The sequence below is a fragment of the Schistocerca serialis genome, chromosome 1 (genome assembly GCF_023864345.2).
Source record: "Schistocerca serialis cubense isolate TAMUIC-IGC-003099 chromosome 1, iqSchSeri2.2, whole genome shotgun sequence".
NCBI lineage: Eukaryota > Metazoa > Arthropoda > Insecta > Orthoptera > Acrididae > Schistocerca > Schistocerca serialis.
Window position 1 is genome coordinate 416,089,823 of NC_064638.1, and position 18,748 is coordinate 416,108,570.

Here is an 18,748-nt window from a genome sequence, read left to right on the forward strand (position 1 = left end):
CTTGTGGCTTTGCATGCATACTCACATGTCAAATATATTTCACGCATATTTAGTATACTTCACATGTATTTGTACACATATTTCACCTCTACGCCTAGCAAATTTTGCACTGCATTTTCATTTTTATGCAGTTCAATGTTTATGACACTGTATCTTCTGAACTATGTGCTGTACACTTATGTAACTGAACATGTATATCCAGTGGTATATGTGTGTATTGTCAGTGAAATGTGTTGTGAATTGAATTGATAGTAAAGAAGTAATAAATTAAAACGTCATGCATGATGTGGCAGTTTTCCTCGCATCTCAGTATTTGATGTCATATCTCCTAAACTATGTGTTGTACAATGAAATATTTTTGTAGGTAGATTCAGCAGCATATGTGAATACCGTCTGCAAAAAGTGTTGTGAATATAATTATAGTTCAATTCTTTTATCTTGGCGGCTCACGCAAGCTCACCCAAACACGGCAGATTGCTTCGTTGCCAGTAGCACACGACGCACGCATCAAGAGAAGCAGCACCATAGTATAGCATAGTTCACAAGCTTACGTCTAGGGGGAGTGCGCAGTTCATGAAGTAAAGCCACCACGGCCGCATTAACCCTTTCGCTGCTACAGAGACGTGCTCGCCGCATTCCGCACTCCGCGCGATTTTGTCACTGCACTACTCGCCTGTGCTGACACATGGTGTTCCGACTGCTTTAACACTCTTATCATTCGATTCCACAAAAACTATTTGGCCCAAAAATTAGATTTTTACACATCTTCTTGACTGATACCTTTTATATGAAATTTAGGTATCTTGTCCACATTTCATTGTCAACATTGTGGCAACTAAAAATCGACCATACGGAAAGTATACCCTATGGACTTTTACCTCTGCAAACTCTTCAAAATGTCATGCAATGGTTTACTACATTTAATGCTGCACAATAACTGGGTTGAACATCGAAACAAAATTAAGTCATTTATGGGGGAAAGGTATCAGTCAAGAAGATGTGTATAAACCTAATTTTTGGGCCAAATAGTTTTTCTGAAATCGAATGATAAGTGTGTCAAAGCAGTGGGAACACCATGTGTCTGCACAGGCGAGCAGTGCAGTGATGACAAAATCACGCACAGCGCGGAATGCGGGGAGCACGTGTCTACAGCAGCGAAAGGGTTAATGAAGAGACAAAGCACTAGAAATTTCAAAAAATTGCATTCAAACGAATAAAATTCATGAAGCAAGACACTTCGATATTGTTTTTAAATAAAGAAAATATTAAGCACTGCACAAGGTTTGAACCCTTCTCCTTTTGCTTACCACCCCAACGCCTTAACCGTTACGCTAACGTAACTCGTCCTACAATGTAACTCCATGGGACTCTAACAGGTCACGCAAAATACTGACAAACACTGTTGGTATGACTATGAATTACTCACACTTCGTCAAAGTACAATAGGAAATAAACAATTACCGCTGTTCTTTATTGCGAAAAAGCGGTTCGTGAGATTGATACAAACACCTTTCCTTGCTATCGCCTGAATTAGGAGTCTTATTGCTTGTTTGGTTTAATTAATTAATAGAACATGAAGCAATTGGTATAAAGAATGCTTTTTCCAAACTTTCTATAAAAGAAAGTCTGCTATCGAGACATTGCTTTTGTTCTATTACTTCATTTATGACTGAACGTTTCTAAAACTGAAGACACTCGTCCGTGCTCTGCTCTGCAGTCGAGATCTGGCAACGTCTCCAGATATGTGGAGATGTGGAGGTGTTATGTGCTCGCACCTACATAAACACCCCCCCACCCCCACACACACAATTATAATCTGAGTGGATACTTTAAGACATTTAAATCTACATATCAAAAGGTGAACAATCTTTTTCCGTGTGATCTATTGTATAGCAATTGGTTGGGGTAGGTAGTTGATTGGTACTATGTGGCCTTTCAATCCTGTCAGGTTATGAAGAAACAATATTGGTAGGAGTACTTTCTTTGAGAAAGTAGTGTTCCATCAACAATACATGTATATGCCATTTTGTTCGGAGTTTGGATTTAACATAAGTGTTTGAGACACGTCTACACTGAAGTGAATTGTTGTAGGTAGGTCTGTTACAGTGAATGTTAAAAATACATCTGGCCTAACATTTATGAATAGGGGTTTGGTTACATTTGTTCCCAATGAAAAGAAAATTGGTTATGAGACACTGCTTTCTACACTTAATGTTGTACATGCTAATTGCCATATTGTTCATTGTTCTCATATACAGCAGGAGGTGGATACCAAATCTATGCCTTATTTCAGATGATGATGATGATGACGACAACAGTGCACCGGTGCCCGAGGAGATGAATTTATTGTAGGTGTCATGCTATTGCTTCAAAACATATATTTGGCCTTCTGTGCAAATGGAGGACAGAATTTAGACAATGAAGGTTTATTTGATATGTACATGAAGAACTTTCCTTTACTCTCCCACTATAACACAGAGCACACGTTAAAGTTTATTGCTAACAAGCATGTTCTTATTAACAAAATTGTAACATATGTTTACATGTACATCTTTGTGCAGAAAGAGTTACTAATGAAAATGCTGTGAAAAAGAAGTTCTTTGAGGAACAAGGACTTATTGAGAAGATAATAATACACACACACATATAAATACATGGAAGTTTAGCACATATTGTAAGCCTTCTACGTCAGCTTATGTTTCTAAGGTAAAGGACTGGCCCATCCTCAAAAATCTTTGTAAAGCAGAAATTAAAATTTTGCAGGCTACTTTTACACATGTGTTCAGGATTCAGTTACAGAACCAAAAAGGATGATATGATGCAATGTGAAGTTACATATTGTACACAACAGAGTTTATATGGCTATTTGTAAACGAAAATAAAAGGAAATATTCTAAATATAGGTTTTGCATTAAAGCATGTGTCTGCAAATGCCTTCTTTTATTCCAACTGGGATCATGGGATAGCCACGACAGATACAAATACAACACCCGTCGCAGTAGGGCAACTTAATATGTTAATTATATATGACTGTAATATCTGTTCTCGAAAGAACAGTTACCGTTGATGACCATGCAGCTTCTCTAGAATGAAATGATAATTAAATGGACACCCTAGCTGCAAACAGGTGTTGATATACTTTACTGGGGACATTTGAAAATGTGTGCCTCGACCGTGACTCGAACCCAGGATCTCCTGCTTACATGGCAGACGCTCTATCCATCTGAACCACTGAGGGCACAGAGGATAGTGCGCCTGCAGGGACTTATTCCTTGCATGCTCCCCGTGAGACCCACATTCCCAACATGTCCACACCACTACATTCATAGTGCGCCTAATAGATGTTTGGCCATCATACTCATTACTCATGGCAGATTAATCTACCAAGTCCTGTACGAGTTAAGGCATAGCGTGTGCGTTCGCACAAGAAGGTCAATGGCCGGGAAGCCATATTTTAACTACATATGACGGTAGTATCTGTTCCCGAAAGAACAGTTACTGTTGATGACCATGCAGCTTTGCTAGAATGAAATGATAATTAAATGGACACCCTAGCTACAAACAGGCATTGATATATGATGTTAATTAGCTCTGCAGGTGATGAAGACAGGAATCTATCATGAGATAAATGAAATTATTCAGGCTGTTAAAGGGGATGAACATTTAATTATGATGGATTACTGGAATTCAGAAGCAGGAAAAGGAAGAAACAGAAAAATAGGAGAACATAGTTGGGGGGGGGGGGGGGGGGGATGAAGAGGAAGCCACCTGGTAAAATGCAGCACAGAGCATAATTTAATTTTTGCTGATACCCAATCATGAAAGAAAGTTGTACATGTGAAGAAGACCCGGTGACACTGGAATGTTTTGGATTGATTATACAATTGTAAAACAATTTCGAAACCAGATTTTAAACTGGCATTTCCAGGGCCTGATGTCAACTGACTATCAGTTATTGGCTATTAATTGACGACTGCAACTGAAGAAACTGTAAAACAGTAGGAAATTAAGTAGATGCAAGCTGAATAAACTGAAGGAGCCAGAGGTTGTTAAGAGGTGCACAGGGAGTATTAGGTAACACTGGACTAAAACAGAAGAAAGGAATACAATAGAAAAAGAATGGGTTTCTTTAACATATTAAATAGTGAGGGCAGCAGATAATCACACAGTTAAAAAGACAAGGCCTAGTACAAACCCTTGTGTACATCAGGAGACATGGAATGTAATTGAAAAAAAGAAGAAAATGCAGCGGAAAGTGAATACAGATGTTTAAAAATTGAGAAAGATAGAAAGTGCAAAATGGCTGTGCAGAAATGAATAGAGGAAAAATGTTAGGCTGTAGAAGCACGCATACCTAAGGAAAAGCTAGGTGCTACCTATAGGAAAATTAAAGAGACCTATGAGAAAAGGGAAGCAACTGTAGGAATATCAAGAGCTCTCATGGTAAACCAGTACTAAGCAAAGACGGGAAATATGAAAGATGGGAAGAATAGTCCATATAAGGGGATCAAACTTGAAGACAATATTATACAAACAGAAGAAGAATTAAGTGAAAATGAACGGAAGATTCCATATAGCATGAAGACTTTGGCAGAGTACTGAAAGACCTAAATGGAAGCAACGCCCCTGGAGCAGACAACATACCCTCAAAATTATTGGGATCCTTGAGAGAGCCAACCATTGCAAAATTATTTCACTTCATGTGCAAGATACATGACACAGGTGAAATACCTTCAGATTTCAGAAAAATGTAAGGATTCCAATTCCAAAGGTGCTGATAGATGTGAATACTATTGAACCATCATTTTAATAAGTCATGTTTGCAAAACTGTGACACAAATTGTTTACAGTAGAATGGAAAAAGTGGTAGAAAAACTGGGGAAAACCAGTTTTGGTTCTGGAGAAATGCAGGACGGGTGTGAGATAGGGTTGTAATTTACTTCTGATGTTATTCAATCTGTACATTGAGCGAGTTGTGAAGAAACTAAAGGATAAATTTGGATACTGTTAAATCTTAAAATTTAACACATATATTTCGGACAACACAACAACACATATAAGTCACCAAGTAAGTGGACCTGTGAACAAGTCGGCATTCGATTAAACACTGAGTCTCAGTTTAGCGGCCGCTGCTCGCTGGCCGCTTAGGTGGCGCAGCTGCTGCATGGCTGGCAGACAGCGCCGCACGTAGAGGACGTGCGTAATTGCACGGCGGCACTTTGAATAATCGGCGAGTCACAACACTTTTCTCCCCTTTGAAATGGTTGCACTGGTCTTGATGGAGGTGTCCTGGAGATGGCTAACGCCCATAGGCGTTGTTTGAATCGCCGTAAAGTCTCGAGGAGGAGGCTTCCCGTACGGACGGAAGTGTCTCTGATGATAACGGGTCGAGATGACAGGAGACGTAGGGGTCGAATCTGTTGGGGCCCCATGCACCAATCCGCCTGTTGCGGCAAGTCCAGTTGATATGACAGGAGACATGGGCGATGTGTCGGCGTCCGTTGGAGGAGGAGGCAAGTAGATGTACTCTGACAAAGGATGGTCCTCCGGTTCCTGCATGGGCACGTCTCCTGGTGGCGTCCGTTCTGGTGCTGGCATCGCGATGACGGTGAGAGGGCTGCGTTGTGAGTATTGAGAGATGCCAAGATCCCGAGCATCAGGTAGAGCCAAAGGTGGTGTGGCGGCATTCGGAACAGGCGTTGCTGGCACCCGAGGCCGAAGCTGGTCCGAATGACGCACTGCAACACCCGTGTCCATCTGGATTTCATACAGGCGTCTGCCACGGTGTCGTAAGATGCGGCCCGGGCTCCATTTTGGCCGCCTGCCATATCCCCGTACCCAGACGAGGTCGTCGGCGGTGAACCGGCCAAGTGAAGGCACCTGCGGCCGTGAGGTGGGAGGCTGCAGAAGATGAAGTAGCGTGCAGGGCTGTCGGCCATGTAAGAGCTCAGCCGAGCTGTGATCGCCCATGGGGGTGAAACGGTAAGACGCCAGGAACTGGAGAAGCGCATCATCAGCAGCAGAAGAAGTCAGAAGTTTCCGCATCTGAGCCTTAAATATGCGGACCAGTCGTTCAGCCTCACCGTTGGATTGTGGATGGAACGGCGGGGCCGTAACGCCGTGATGAGCACAAAAATCCGCAAAGTCAGAAGAGGCAAATTGCGGACCATTATCAGTAACAAGAGTAGAGGGGAGGCCTTCCAAAGAAAAAAATGCGGGCGAGAGCACTGGTGGTTGCCGTGGTGGTAGGTGACGTGCAACGGACAATGAAAGGAAAGTTAGAGTAGGCGTCAATTATGAGGAGCCAATAAGTACCTAAAAAGGGTCCCGCAAAGTCAGCATGAATGCGCTCCCAGGGCTTCTCAGGCGAAGGCCACGGTGACAAAGATGACTTCGGGGCAGCGGCCTGTGACGCACAAGGGCCGCAGGCAGCGACCATGTGTGCGATTTCAAAGTCGATGCCAGGCCAGTACACATGACGGCGTGCCAGAGATTTTGTGCGAGACACACCCCATTGCCCCTGGTGAAGGAGGCGCAAGACCGAAGCACGCAAAGACGCAGGTACCACAACACGCGGCGAAGCATTGTCAGTGGAGAGGAGGATAACACCATCCCTAGCCGTGAGGCGGTATCGCAAAGTGTAGTAGTTCCGCAACGGATCAGAAGTCTTAGCGGACGGGCGATCTGGCCAACCCTTCTGAACACAGCGTAAAACCCGGGAGAGGGTAGGGTCAGAACCCGTAGCAGCCGCCAGCCTGTCCCCAGTGATGGGGAACCCGTCCACAACCCGCTGCTCGGCAACATCCAGGTGGAAACACAAAAGTTCGTCCCTATCGAATGCCTGATCCGGACCCATGGGAAGGCGAGACAAAGCATCAGCATTCGCGTGTTGAGCCGTTGCCCGGAAATGAATCTCATAATTGAAACGGGACAAGTAAAGAGCCCAACGCTGGAGGCGGTGTGCAGCCTTGTCGGGAAGTGACATTAATGGATGAAACAAGGAAACAAGAGGTTTGTGATCTGTAACAAGATGAAATTTTGAGCCATAGAGAAAAGCACCAAACTTATGAAGAGCATAAATGATGGCCAAAGCTTCTTTCTCAATTTGAGAATACTTTTGTTGGGCATCCGTGAGCGTTTTGGAGGCATAAGCGATGGGTTGTTCCGAACCGTCAGAAAAACGGTGCGCAAGAAGTGCACCGACCCCGTATTGAGAGGCGTCTGTGGCAAGAACAAGATGTTGGCCAGGTCGATGAGAAGCCAGGCACGGGGCCTGTTTCAGCATAGTCTTTAATTTCCGGAAAGCCGCGTCACATGACGCGGACCAGTGAAAAGGCACGTTTTTATGCAACAGACGATGCAACGGCTGAGCCACCGACGCCGCTGATGGTAAAAACTTGTGATAGTATGCTATTTTCCCCAAGAAGGCCTGCAGTTCCTTAACAGATGTAGGGCGAGGAAGGGCATCGATCGCAGCAACAGTGTGTTGAAGCGGACGAATACCATCCCGAGAGAGTTGAAACCCCAAGTACGTGATAGATGCCTGAAAAAATTGTGATTTCTGAAGATTACACTTAAGACCGGCAGTCTGTAAGACATTAAAAAGTGTGCGGAGATGTTGAAGATGTTCTTCAGTGGTGGAGCCAGTGACAACTATATCGTTCATGTAATTGATACACCCCGGGACAGGGAGCAATAATTGTTCCAAGAATCGCTGAAAAAGAGCAGGGGCACTAGCAACCCCGAATGGCAAGCGTTGGTATTGATAGAGGCCGAAAGGCATGTTAAGGACCAGAAACTGCCAGGAAGCAGCGTCGAGAGGAAGTTGATGATAAGCTTCAGACAGGTCAATTTTAGAAAAATACTGTCCTCCAGCGAGTTTAGTGAACAGTTCTTCAGGACGAGGCATAGGGTAAGTGTCGATGAGGCATTGAGCATTTACAGTGGCTTTGAAATCGCCACAGAGACGAATATCACCATTGGGCTTAGCAACTACAACGACAGGAGAGGACCACTCACTGGAAGTGACAGGAAGCAAGACCCCTGAAGCAGTGAGACGATCCAACTCCCGTTTTACCCGATCACAAAGGGCCACAGGAATGGGCCGAGCCCGAAAAAACTTAGGCCGAGCAGTAGGTTTGAGCGTGATATGAGCTTCAAAGTCGTTTGCACGGCCCAACCCAGGAGAAAAAAGGGACGAAAATGTCGTCGACAAGGAATCCAGTTGAGCATAAGGAATAGCGTCAGAGACAATATTGACAGAGTCATCTACGGAAAACCCAAAAATGCGAAAGGCATCGAAACCAAAAAGATTTTCTGCGTTGCTCTGGTCGACCACAAATATGGGAACAGTGTGAACGACGGATTTGTAAGATACCTCAGCATTAAACTGTCCCAAGAGAGAAATCTTCTGTTTATTGTACGTCCGTAATTGCCGAGTGACAGGGGACAGGAGTGGAGAACCCAGCTGAAGATACGTCTGAGAATTAATTATAGTGGCAGCAGAACCGGTATCCACTTGCATGCGAGCATCTCAACCAAGGATTTGGACAGTGAGGAATAACTTCCCTGAAAGGGAAGAAGTGCAATTGACAGACAACACAGAATCAGAATCAGCGTCATGTTCATGAACATCGTGTATGCGGTCGGATTTACAAACGGAAGGCACACGACCTTTCTTTTTGCAATTGTGACACACAGCCCAATGTTGGGGACAATCCTCGCGTGAATGTTTCGTAAAACACCATGGACATGAAGGAAGTTGCCCGGGATTTTGCTGCAGTTTCTTAGTGGGTTGTTTACGGCTAGGCCAAGGCTGCGCGTGGGAGTGTACTGCAGCCACGTCGGCCGGCGGGGACGCGCGGCACGCGTCGTCAACAGCGCACGGAGGTTGTATTTCCCCGACGTCACCCCACGCTTCTATTTGCGCCCCAGCGACGCGAGAAATTTCAAAAGACTGCGCAATGGAGAGAACTTCATCTAGAGTCGGATTCGCCAACTGAAGGGCACGTTGCCGAACTTCTTTGTCGGGCGCCGACCGGATAATAGCATCCCGTACCATGGAATCGGCATAGGATTCTTTGTGAACGTCAGTAACAAATTGACACTTTCGACTGAGGCCGTGAAGTTCAGCAGCCCAAGCGCGATAGGACTGATTTGGTTGTTTTTGACAACAATAAAAGGCAACACGAGAGGCTACCACATGCATTTGCTTTTGAAAATAGACAGACAGAAGGGAGCACATGTCAGCAAAGGACAAAGACGCAGGATCCTTCAAAGGAGCCAATTGCGACAACAACCGATACATCTGAGGTGAAATCCAGGAAAGAGACAGAGACTTACATGTTCGTTCGTCCGTGACATGAAATGCCAAGAAGTGCTGTCGAAGACGTTTTTCATAATCAGACCAGTCTTCCGCCGTCTCGTCGTAAGGTGGAAAAGGAGGTACAGCCAACGACGAGAAACGCCCCACATTTGACGCCGCGACAAAATCGCGAATCGCCGCTGTTAGAAGCATTTGCTGTTCAAGGAGATTTTGCAAGAGCTGCTCGACAGTAGCCATGGAACCCTGTGAGGCAACGGTGAAAAGGAAAAATCCACTACCTCGTCGCCAATTGTTAAATCTTCAAATTTAACACATATATTTCGGACAACACAACAACACATATAAGTCACTGAGTAAGTGGACCTGTGAACAAGTCGGCATTCGATTAAACACTGAGTCTCAGTCTAGCGGTCGCTGCTCGCTGGCCGCTTAGGTGGCGCAGCTGCTGCATGGCTGGCAGACAGCGTCGCACGTAGAGGACGTGCGTAATTGCGCGGCGGCACTTTGAATAATCGGCGAGTCACAACAGATATGGCATTAAAGTTCAAAAAGAAGAAATAAAAACTTTTAGGCTTGCTAATGATATTGTAATTGCTCAGAGGTCGCTAAGTAATTGGCAGGGCTGTTGAAGACAATGGATACTGTCTTGAAAACAGATTATAATATGAATATGAACAATAATGAAACATGGGTAACAGAATGTAGTCTAAATAAAACAGGTGTTGCTGAGGGAAGTAGATTAAGAAATGAGAGACTAGAAGTAGTAGATCAATTTTGTTATTTGGGCAGAAAAATATCTGGTAATGACCAAAGTAGGGAAGATAAAATGCAGATTGACAACAGCAAGGGAAGTATTTCTGAAAAGAGGAATTTCTTAACATCTAATGTAAATTTAAGTGTTAGATCATTTTTGATGCATCCTTCACTTACAACCACAGCTACCCGCATCACTGACATGAATGAGCAGTTGCCTGTGCTGCTAGACTGTATTCAAAACATGCCAGTCTATTTTGAAGTAGAACTTAAGCCAGCACCACAGAAAATGCAGCACTAGCTTCACCATGAGAGGCATCAACCTCAAGACCAGTGGTGCGCACATCCCAGACAACAGCACCACAATCAGGAGCACACAGATATTACTCTGCCAGCAGTGTATTTAGGGGGGTGCCTGGCTACTCTCCATTAGTTCAGATCAATGAGCCACTGCAAGCAGTTCCGATGCAGAGCAACCTCCAAGATCTACACAATGTAGTTCCAGTAACAGCCCAACCTCAAGGATGTGGCACCGCAGCCACTACAAGCAGACGAACATCAGCCAAGGGACTTAGTCTGTTCCAACTTGTGTTCACGTGGGATTAGTTCTCCGAGATTGGTATTCCTTTGTGGAGCTGGAAGGTTAACTGTGCTCTGTGATCACTCTCATTATATGACCAACTGGACTTTGACCCTGAACCAGTAAGAGCAAGTGATAATTGGACTCAGGAATTATCGTCACAAGCGTAACTAGTTCAGAGAGTCTGATCTTTGTGATTCCTTCTAAGGAACATATCAGCTTTCCCAAGCGCATCTGTGTGTGTGTGTGTGTGTGTGTGTGTGTGTGTGTGTGTCTAAACAGACAGAGACTAAATATCCTCCTGGTTTATCAATCATAAATTCACAGTAAACTTAATCTGTACAGAATTTATACCAGTAGTCAAGCAGGATAATTTAGTTGTATTTTGAATATTTGTGTACCACCACCACCACCACCACCACCACCACCCACCCACCCCTACCCCCACCCCCCCAATATTTTGTCAACTCCAAAGGACACTCCCCCTTCTATGGGACCCAACACGACTTTCAAATATACATTAAACACTTCCTTAAATATTTCAGCACTTTCTACATCAGGTTTCATTCAGTTCCTGGTTGTGTGTATAATTTGACTGTGACAGCTTTGCTGGAGGGTAGTAAATTCAGGGACTTAGTTATGAATAAGTCCGGGGATTTTGTTATGAATGCAATTTAGCTACTCTCACAGCTCCCTTGTTAAATGTCTTCTTAGAGTCAACTGTATAGCATTGCAGGCTGGAAGTCATTTTTGACCTTAGCTCAGAAACTGAACTGTGTTGTGGACTCTACTATATTGTACAACACTTAACTTGGATCCATCAAAAGAGGTTCAGTATGGATAAAAATTAGCAAAAAATGCAGTGGCAGCACAGCTAAAATCAGCTATTGAAATAATTATCATCACACTTCAATTACCAATATTAATTGACCATCATCAAAACAGAGGAAAAGAAAGGCTTGGAAGAAAGTTCTGCGAAACTTGCAGGACTAGTACTATTGGAAGAAAGGATATTGTGGAGACATGGTTTAGCCACAGCCGGGGGGTGTCTCCAGAATGAAATTTTCACTCTGCAGCAGAGTGTACGCTGATTTGAAACTTCCTGGCAGATTAAAACTGTGTGCCGTACCAAGACTTGAACTCGGGATCTTTGTCTTTCGCGGGCAAGAGCTCTACCAACTAAGCTACCCAAGCCCGACTCACGACTCGTCCTCACAATTTTACTTCCACCAGTACCTCGTCTCCTACCTTCCAAACTTCTGTGAAGTTTCAATTCAGTGCACACTCTGCTACAGAGTGAAAATTTCATTCTGATTACATTTTGTCTCCCAGTAATTATATGTGCTGTGTAAAAATGGAGTAAAAACAGTGTCAAAACTTTTTAAGGTTGAAAAACTCAAAGCTGGAAGAGGAAATTTTGTCAGGACTACTGTTATGGAAAATTGGCAGAAGTTAATTGCAGGCCTGAAGTAATAATTTATTCCTGGTGATTTGTATAATTTTAAAAAGCTTAGGTAAGTTTTTTTGAAATGAATTTTCTGTGTAAATGGTAGTTTATAACATTTTTCATTACATTCTTGTTCATTTCTTATTCTAATCCAGATTTCAATAACACTGAAGGTTGCAGTTCACACACATTATCAGTAAATGTGTAGATGACTCTACCTTCAAATGAAAATATTGTTCGGCTCATAGATGTCAAAGGAAATGAAGATGAAGGGCAGAGTGTACATTGAGTTGATAAGAATGGTGGTGCAAGTTAACTGATAGTAATATATCTTGTATTTTGAACTAAAAAGAACCTCTAATTACAGGCAGGAGTGCAACAGGCAAGTCATGATTCTGTTATAGAAACTTCAGTGTCAGAACAGCACTCCAATAACAAAAGAAAAGAAAATGTTCTTGAAGTGTGAACATAAACGTACATTGATGCTTGGGGAACATGAATTAAGAACGATAACAATGAAAGTAGATAGTGAAATTAAAGAAATATAACTAAAAGAAATGGAAAAGAAAATCAGTCTTTCAAAGTGACACTTTGTAAATAAATTCCAATTTTGTAGCTGTTGTAAAATACCATCCTGATTACATTGTAGCTCCTGTTCCCTTAATTTTCAATTGGTACTGGAATTTCTTCATAGACTCTTCTCCTAACAAATAGTCTCACCTGCTTAAAATTCCTTGTCTGATGCACTGACAACTACACTGTGCAAGTCAAATGCTGCAGCTATAACGACTGCCGCACAATTTTGTTTTACTCTGAGTCCTCAACTTAAACAACTTAGCATTTTGGATGTTAACAAACATTGCCAGAAAGTTTCGAGCACAATTGTGGGATCGAACCTATAATCCTCTGGACTGGATTCCAGGACACAACCACTGAGCCACCGCATGACAGTCTTATTCATCAACAAGTGTGTAGTTAGCAGAGCAGTTTAAGGACTTATTTTGCAGTTAAAAATTTAAAGTGATGTCCGGTTACTGATATTCAAACCTACAGAACATTTTTGTAAGAGATATTCAGTCATTACTGGTGACTGTCAAACTACTTGTATTCACTTTTCATTGCAAATACTTTAAATTTCCATTTATTAAACTGCTGCTAAGGGTCTACAAAATACCTTCAAAATAAAAACATTAATTATAAGTCAGCTACAACAATTTTATGAGATCAGTTATTATCTGCCCTGATTACTTACATAGCCAATAGTTTCTTAACCTAACTTTACAGATCTAAAACATATTTTGAACTTCAGCAGAGTGAGAGTGGCATATACACAAATTTACATCACATTTCGTGTGTTAATGATAACTACTTCATTATTTACTTTTTTACACTTGTATTCATGCAAAAAAGCATTGTTTTGAAATACCACTACACTGTAACAAAGTAACTAATTTCTATAAGCACCCAGAAGCAACAACAAAAATGGAAAACACGAGACATGATTTTGTGGAACAAGTATCGTTCCTTATACAGGACTGAGTCATCTACCACCACTAATGCTAAAGAACCGCATTGTGATTCTATATGTAATACAGAATACAGTACTCTACATTACACATTTAAATTATAACTTGATAATATCTTATGCGAATATCATTATAGTATACCCACATACATTTATGGGTCTAAGACGAGAGATAATCTTGGCTGCTCTGTGCTTTGCCCCAATGACATCCTCAAGATCTACACCCTGAATGAATTTTATGTTAGTAATGTGGATGTATACATGCCATAGCAAAAATTTTGTAGCAGGCAATATGTATTTGAGCTAAGAAATTCCTCGCATGCTCATATTTCTTCCGTATGCTGCAAGTCATCCAATGTGCACACCTGGCAGCAAAACAAGTCCAGTCCATTCAGACCAATCTCTTTCAATTGCACAATCTAAGGAGGGGGCCGATATTGTAGTGGGTAATAAAGTGTACAAAAATTCAAGGCATAAAACAGTCAAGGAGGCCTTTTCGATATCTACAGTAGCAAATTATTAAGTATCCATGCATACATCACCATCACCGTTGAATAACAGTTCATGTGTCAATAGGAGGAGGTGCTGGGAGTGAGGAAAAAACAAGTTGTTGTATGAGATTGACAATCCAGCCATGATGTTACTCCTTCCAGTCACTGAGGGCCTGCTAACTTGCCTCCGGATTGGACATCGCCCGTTGGTACAAAGTTTCCTTCTCCAGAGTAAGAGGAATTGCCAATGGGCAGAGCCTCGATAATCATAATGTGGCCCAAAGATCAGATGGGGACTTCCCTCTATTTTTGGCAGGGATTGCCTAACAGTCACGCATATGTAAAATTTTTGCCTCTGTTAAAGCTCCTCCCAAAGCTGCTAGAAAATAATAGTTTACAATTCAAGCTGTGCTACAGCAGTTGAGATTTAGTTGTCTTCTATTTCCTAGCTGCTCAGTTTTATGTGCTCTTTACATTTTCATAATTTTAATATCAAATTGACTTTGTGGTATCTCTTATCAAAAAGACAAGGAAAAAGATAGATTGCTACTCATCGTAAAGATGACATTCCAGTACGAGCTGTCAGAGATGGGTCATAAAGGTGAGACATGTGCTTGCATGTGTGAATGAATGAGTGTGTACTTTTCTGAAGAAGGCAAAGGCCAAGAGCTAAATCATAAGTCTTTTCATTGTACCTGTCTGCAACTCAACACATCATCTTTACGGTGAGTTGTCATCTTCACAGTGAGTAGCAATCTATCTTTTTCCTTATACTGTTGAGATTCCAACTTGGGAGTTCCCACTGTTTTTACTGTGAGGTTTACTTGTTAAGAACATTAAGTATTTGAGAATGTGGAGTAATGACTCCACTGTCATGCAACCATGTCCCAAACAGCAACAACAACAATAGCTACTGCAGCAGAATCAGCAAAAACAACAGGGTTGGTTAGGTCAGTATTTGATAAAATTTTAAGTAACAACATGCAGGGACCTCTGAAGACAAGCGAGTACCAAGTACCTGACTAAGCTTGCATATCTATTTCAAGAACATGTTTAACTGATACATGTACTCTTTAGCGTGACTAACACAGTTCATGGTAGCAGTGATCAGAAGTTAGCTCAGCACATTTCAGAAAAAAAGTTTGAATCTGTCAGTGTTCGTATTTGAAACATGAAGCAGTTTTACGAAGCAACTAAGGATGCCTCATTAAAAGGCCCAAGGTCTAATCCTGAACTGCCAGACAGTTTCATTCTGTCTGGAAAATCCAGTCTTTGTAACTTTACATGCCAGTCTCTACTTTTTACAAAGTTAAATGCAGAACAGAAATTTTCTAACGCTACTACAAATCATCTCCAACTTACACAGAAATGAAGACGATTTAAAGTCTCTCACAAACACGTTGCACGACCGTAAGTTTTCCATCTTCATAAACCTATAAAATACAAAAAGGAAATTATTCAAATTGATTCCAGTGTTTTTATGAGAAAAACTAAGGTTTTAACAGGTACAAGATACAGATTAAGTATGGGAAATCAAAGTCAACCTCTTTCACGTTCTTTCTGTACTCTAATAGAATGTTTCCAACATAAACATATAAGAAACTATAAACTGAAAAATCTGAACACAGCCAACTTACAGGGGTGAGAACTGAAAAAGACTACTCGCCACAAAGAGCTCTAATGCATGTTTCCAACCAAAAAAGGGGAAAGATGATGACTACCCACATCTTAAGAAAGAGGAATAGATCTTGCTATGCAGAAGAGAAAGGAAGGAAGATTCATTAATAACTTCCTGTTGACAGCAAGATCATTAGATATGGTGTACAAGCTTGGATTGGAAAAGCTACAGAAAGAAAGGTAAAGTACCTTTCTCAAAGGTATATTCCCTTAAGCGATTTCAGAAAACTACAAGAAACTTAGATCTGGATATTAGATGGTAATTTAAATCCTTCTCCACCTAAAAAATAGAGTCCAGTATTTTAGGCAATGTGGCAGAGGTGTAATAGGCAAGGAGAGGTAATGACAAAGAAGCAGGCTACAACTACAAGGAAATACACTTGGTATCAAAATTCTGTTCGTTAATGCTTCTTAAAACCAAGTACTTGATTTACATTGCCACAGATATTTAGTGTTAACTTGGATCCTGCTGTGAATATTTAGCAGAGTACTGCTGAACAATATTAGAGTTCAACATAATGGTGCAAAGTTCTTCCGAGAAAAATTAATACTTCATTTACAACAATCTTTACAAGTTCTGTATGTCCATGGGGAATTCCGTGCCACCACACAAGTAGTTTCATAATTTGCAGTAAGCAGAATTTTAAGGAAATCAGTAACAAACTTCTTTATGAAAGTAGAATTTAAATAAAAATGCCTCCTCAATCTGGTGAGTAGTTACCTATTTTTCATATTGTTATTCAATCCTCAATTTTACACTGTTTGATTCTGAACTGCCCTTCATCAGACTCAGACAAAATACACACACATTTTCACACAAACACAACTCTCTCTCCATTGAGAAATGATACCAATAGGTCTCTTGACTGTGTCTGTAGGCCTAATATTTCCAATTCTATTCAATTTCTAAATGACAAACAACCAAATATCAGTTACTGATGACTCCTACAATCTTTTCATGAATTAGTTTGCTATTCTCAAAGAAGATGTTAATCACAACTCGGACAATTTACTAAATCAAGGTTGCAAGATGACTAATTAATCATATACATAATTGTGTCTCACAATAAGATTCACAATTTTTAAAAAAGACTCTACCTTCAGTTTAGGGGTGTAACCAAGAGTGGGACAGGAGAGGGGGGAGAGGCGGAGATGGGGCAGGGCGGGGAGGGCGAGAGATGGGGCAGGGCGGGGGGGGAGGCCGAGAGATGGGGCAGGGCGGGGGGGGGGGGAGGCCGAGAGATGGGGCAGGCGGGGGGAGGGGGGAGAGAGAGATGGGGCAGGGCGGGGGGGAGGGGGAGAGAGAGATGGGGCAGGGCGGGGGGGAGGGGGAGAGATAGAGATGGGGCAGGGGGGGGAAAGAGAGAGATAGAGATGGGGTAGGGGGGGGGGGGAAGAGAGAGAGAGATGGGGCAGGGGGGGGGAAGAGAGAGATAGATGGGGCAGGGGGGGGGGAAGAGAGAGATAGATGGGGCAGGGGGGGAAGAGAGAGATAGATGGGGCAGGGGGGGGGGGGGGAAGAGAGAGATAGATGGGGCAGGGGGGGGGGGAAGAGAGAGATAGATGGGGCAGGGGGGGGGGAAGAGAGAGATAGATGGGGCAGGGGGGGGGGGAAGAGAGAGATAGATGGGGCAGGGGGGGGGAAGAGAGAGATAGATGGGGCAGGGGGGGGGAAGAGAGAGATAGATGGGGCGGGGGGGGGGGGGAAGAGAGAGATAGATGGGGCAGGGGGGGGGGGAAGAGAGAGATAGATGGGGCAGGGGGGGGGGGGAAGAGAGAGATAGATGGGGCAGGGGGGGGGGGAAGAGAGAGATAGATGGGGCAGGGGGGGGGAAGAGAGAGATAGATGGGGCAGGGGGGGGGAAGAGAGAGATAGATGGGGCAGGGGGGGGGAAGAGAGAGATAGATGGGGCAGGGGGGGGGGGGAAGAGAGAGAGAGATGGGGCAGGGGGGGGGGGAAGAGAGAGAGAGATGGGGCAGGGGGGGGGAAGAGAGAGAGAGATGGGGCAGGGGGGGGAAGAGAGAGAGAGATGGGGCAGGGGGGGGGGAAGAGAGAGAGAGATGGGGCAGGGGGGGGGAAGAGAGAGAGAGATGGGGCAGGGGGGGGGGGAAGAGAGAGAGATGGGGCAGGGGGGGAAGAGAGAGAGAGATGGGGCAGGGGGGGGGGAGAGAGATGGGGCAGAGGGGGGGGGGAGAGAGATGGGGCAGGGGGGGAGAGAGATGGGGCAGGGGGGGAGAGAGATGGGGCAGGGGGGGGGAGAGAGATGGGGCAGGGGGGGGGAGAGAGATGGGGCAGGGGGCGAGAGAGATGGGGCAGGGGGCGAGAGAGATGGGGCAGGGGGGAGAGAGATGGGGCAGGGGGGGAGAGAGATGGGGCAGGGGGGGAGAGAGATGGGGCAGGGGGGGAGAGAGATGGGGCAGGGGGGGAGAGAGATGGGGCAGGGGGGGAGAGAGATGGGGCAGGGGGGGAGAGAGAGATGGGGCAGGGGGGGGAAGAGAGATGGGGCAGGGGGGGGAGAGAGATGGGGCAGGGGGGGGAGAGAGATGGGGCAGGGGGGGGAGAGAGATGGGGCAGGGGGGGGAGAGAGATGGGGCAGGGGGGGAGAGAGATGGGGCAGGGGGGGAGAGAGATGGGGCAGGGGGGGGAGAGAGATGGGGCAGGGGGGGGAGAGAGATGGGGCAGGGGGGGGGGAGAGATGGGGCAGGGGGGGGGGAGAGATGGGGCAGGGGGGAGAGAGATGAGGCAGGGGGGGAGAGAGATGGGGCAGGGGGGGGAGAGAGATGGGGCAGGGGGGGGGAGAGAGATGGGGCAGGGGGGGGGAGAGAGATGGGGCAGGGGGGGGAGAGAGATGGGGCAGGGGGGGGAGAGAGATGGGGCAGGGGGGGAGAGAGATGGGGCAGGGGGGGGAGAGAGATGGGGCAGGGGGGGGAGAGAGATGGGGCAGGGGGG

The 18,748-nt window shown here is 44.4% G+C and overlaps 1 protein-coding gene across 1 annotated transcript in view; it reads right to left on the reverse strand.

The window, feature by feature from the left end:
• Positions 1 to 18,748, reverse strand: part of LOC126471914 (dihydrolipoyllysine-residue succinyltransferase component of 2-oxoglutarate dehydrogenase complex, mitochondrial) — a 73,908-nt gene that overhangs the window by 45,933 nt on the left and 9,227 nt on the right. The window contains exon 3 of the mRNA XM_050099898.1: positions 15,484 to 15,554. Within this exon, the coding sequence (XP_049955855.1) occupies positions 15,484 to 15,554 (71 nt within the window). The remainder of the gene's footprint in view (positions 1 to 15,483; positions 15,555 to 18,748) is intronic.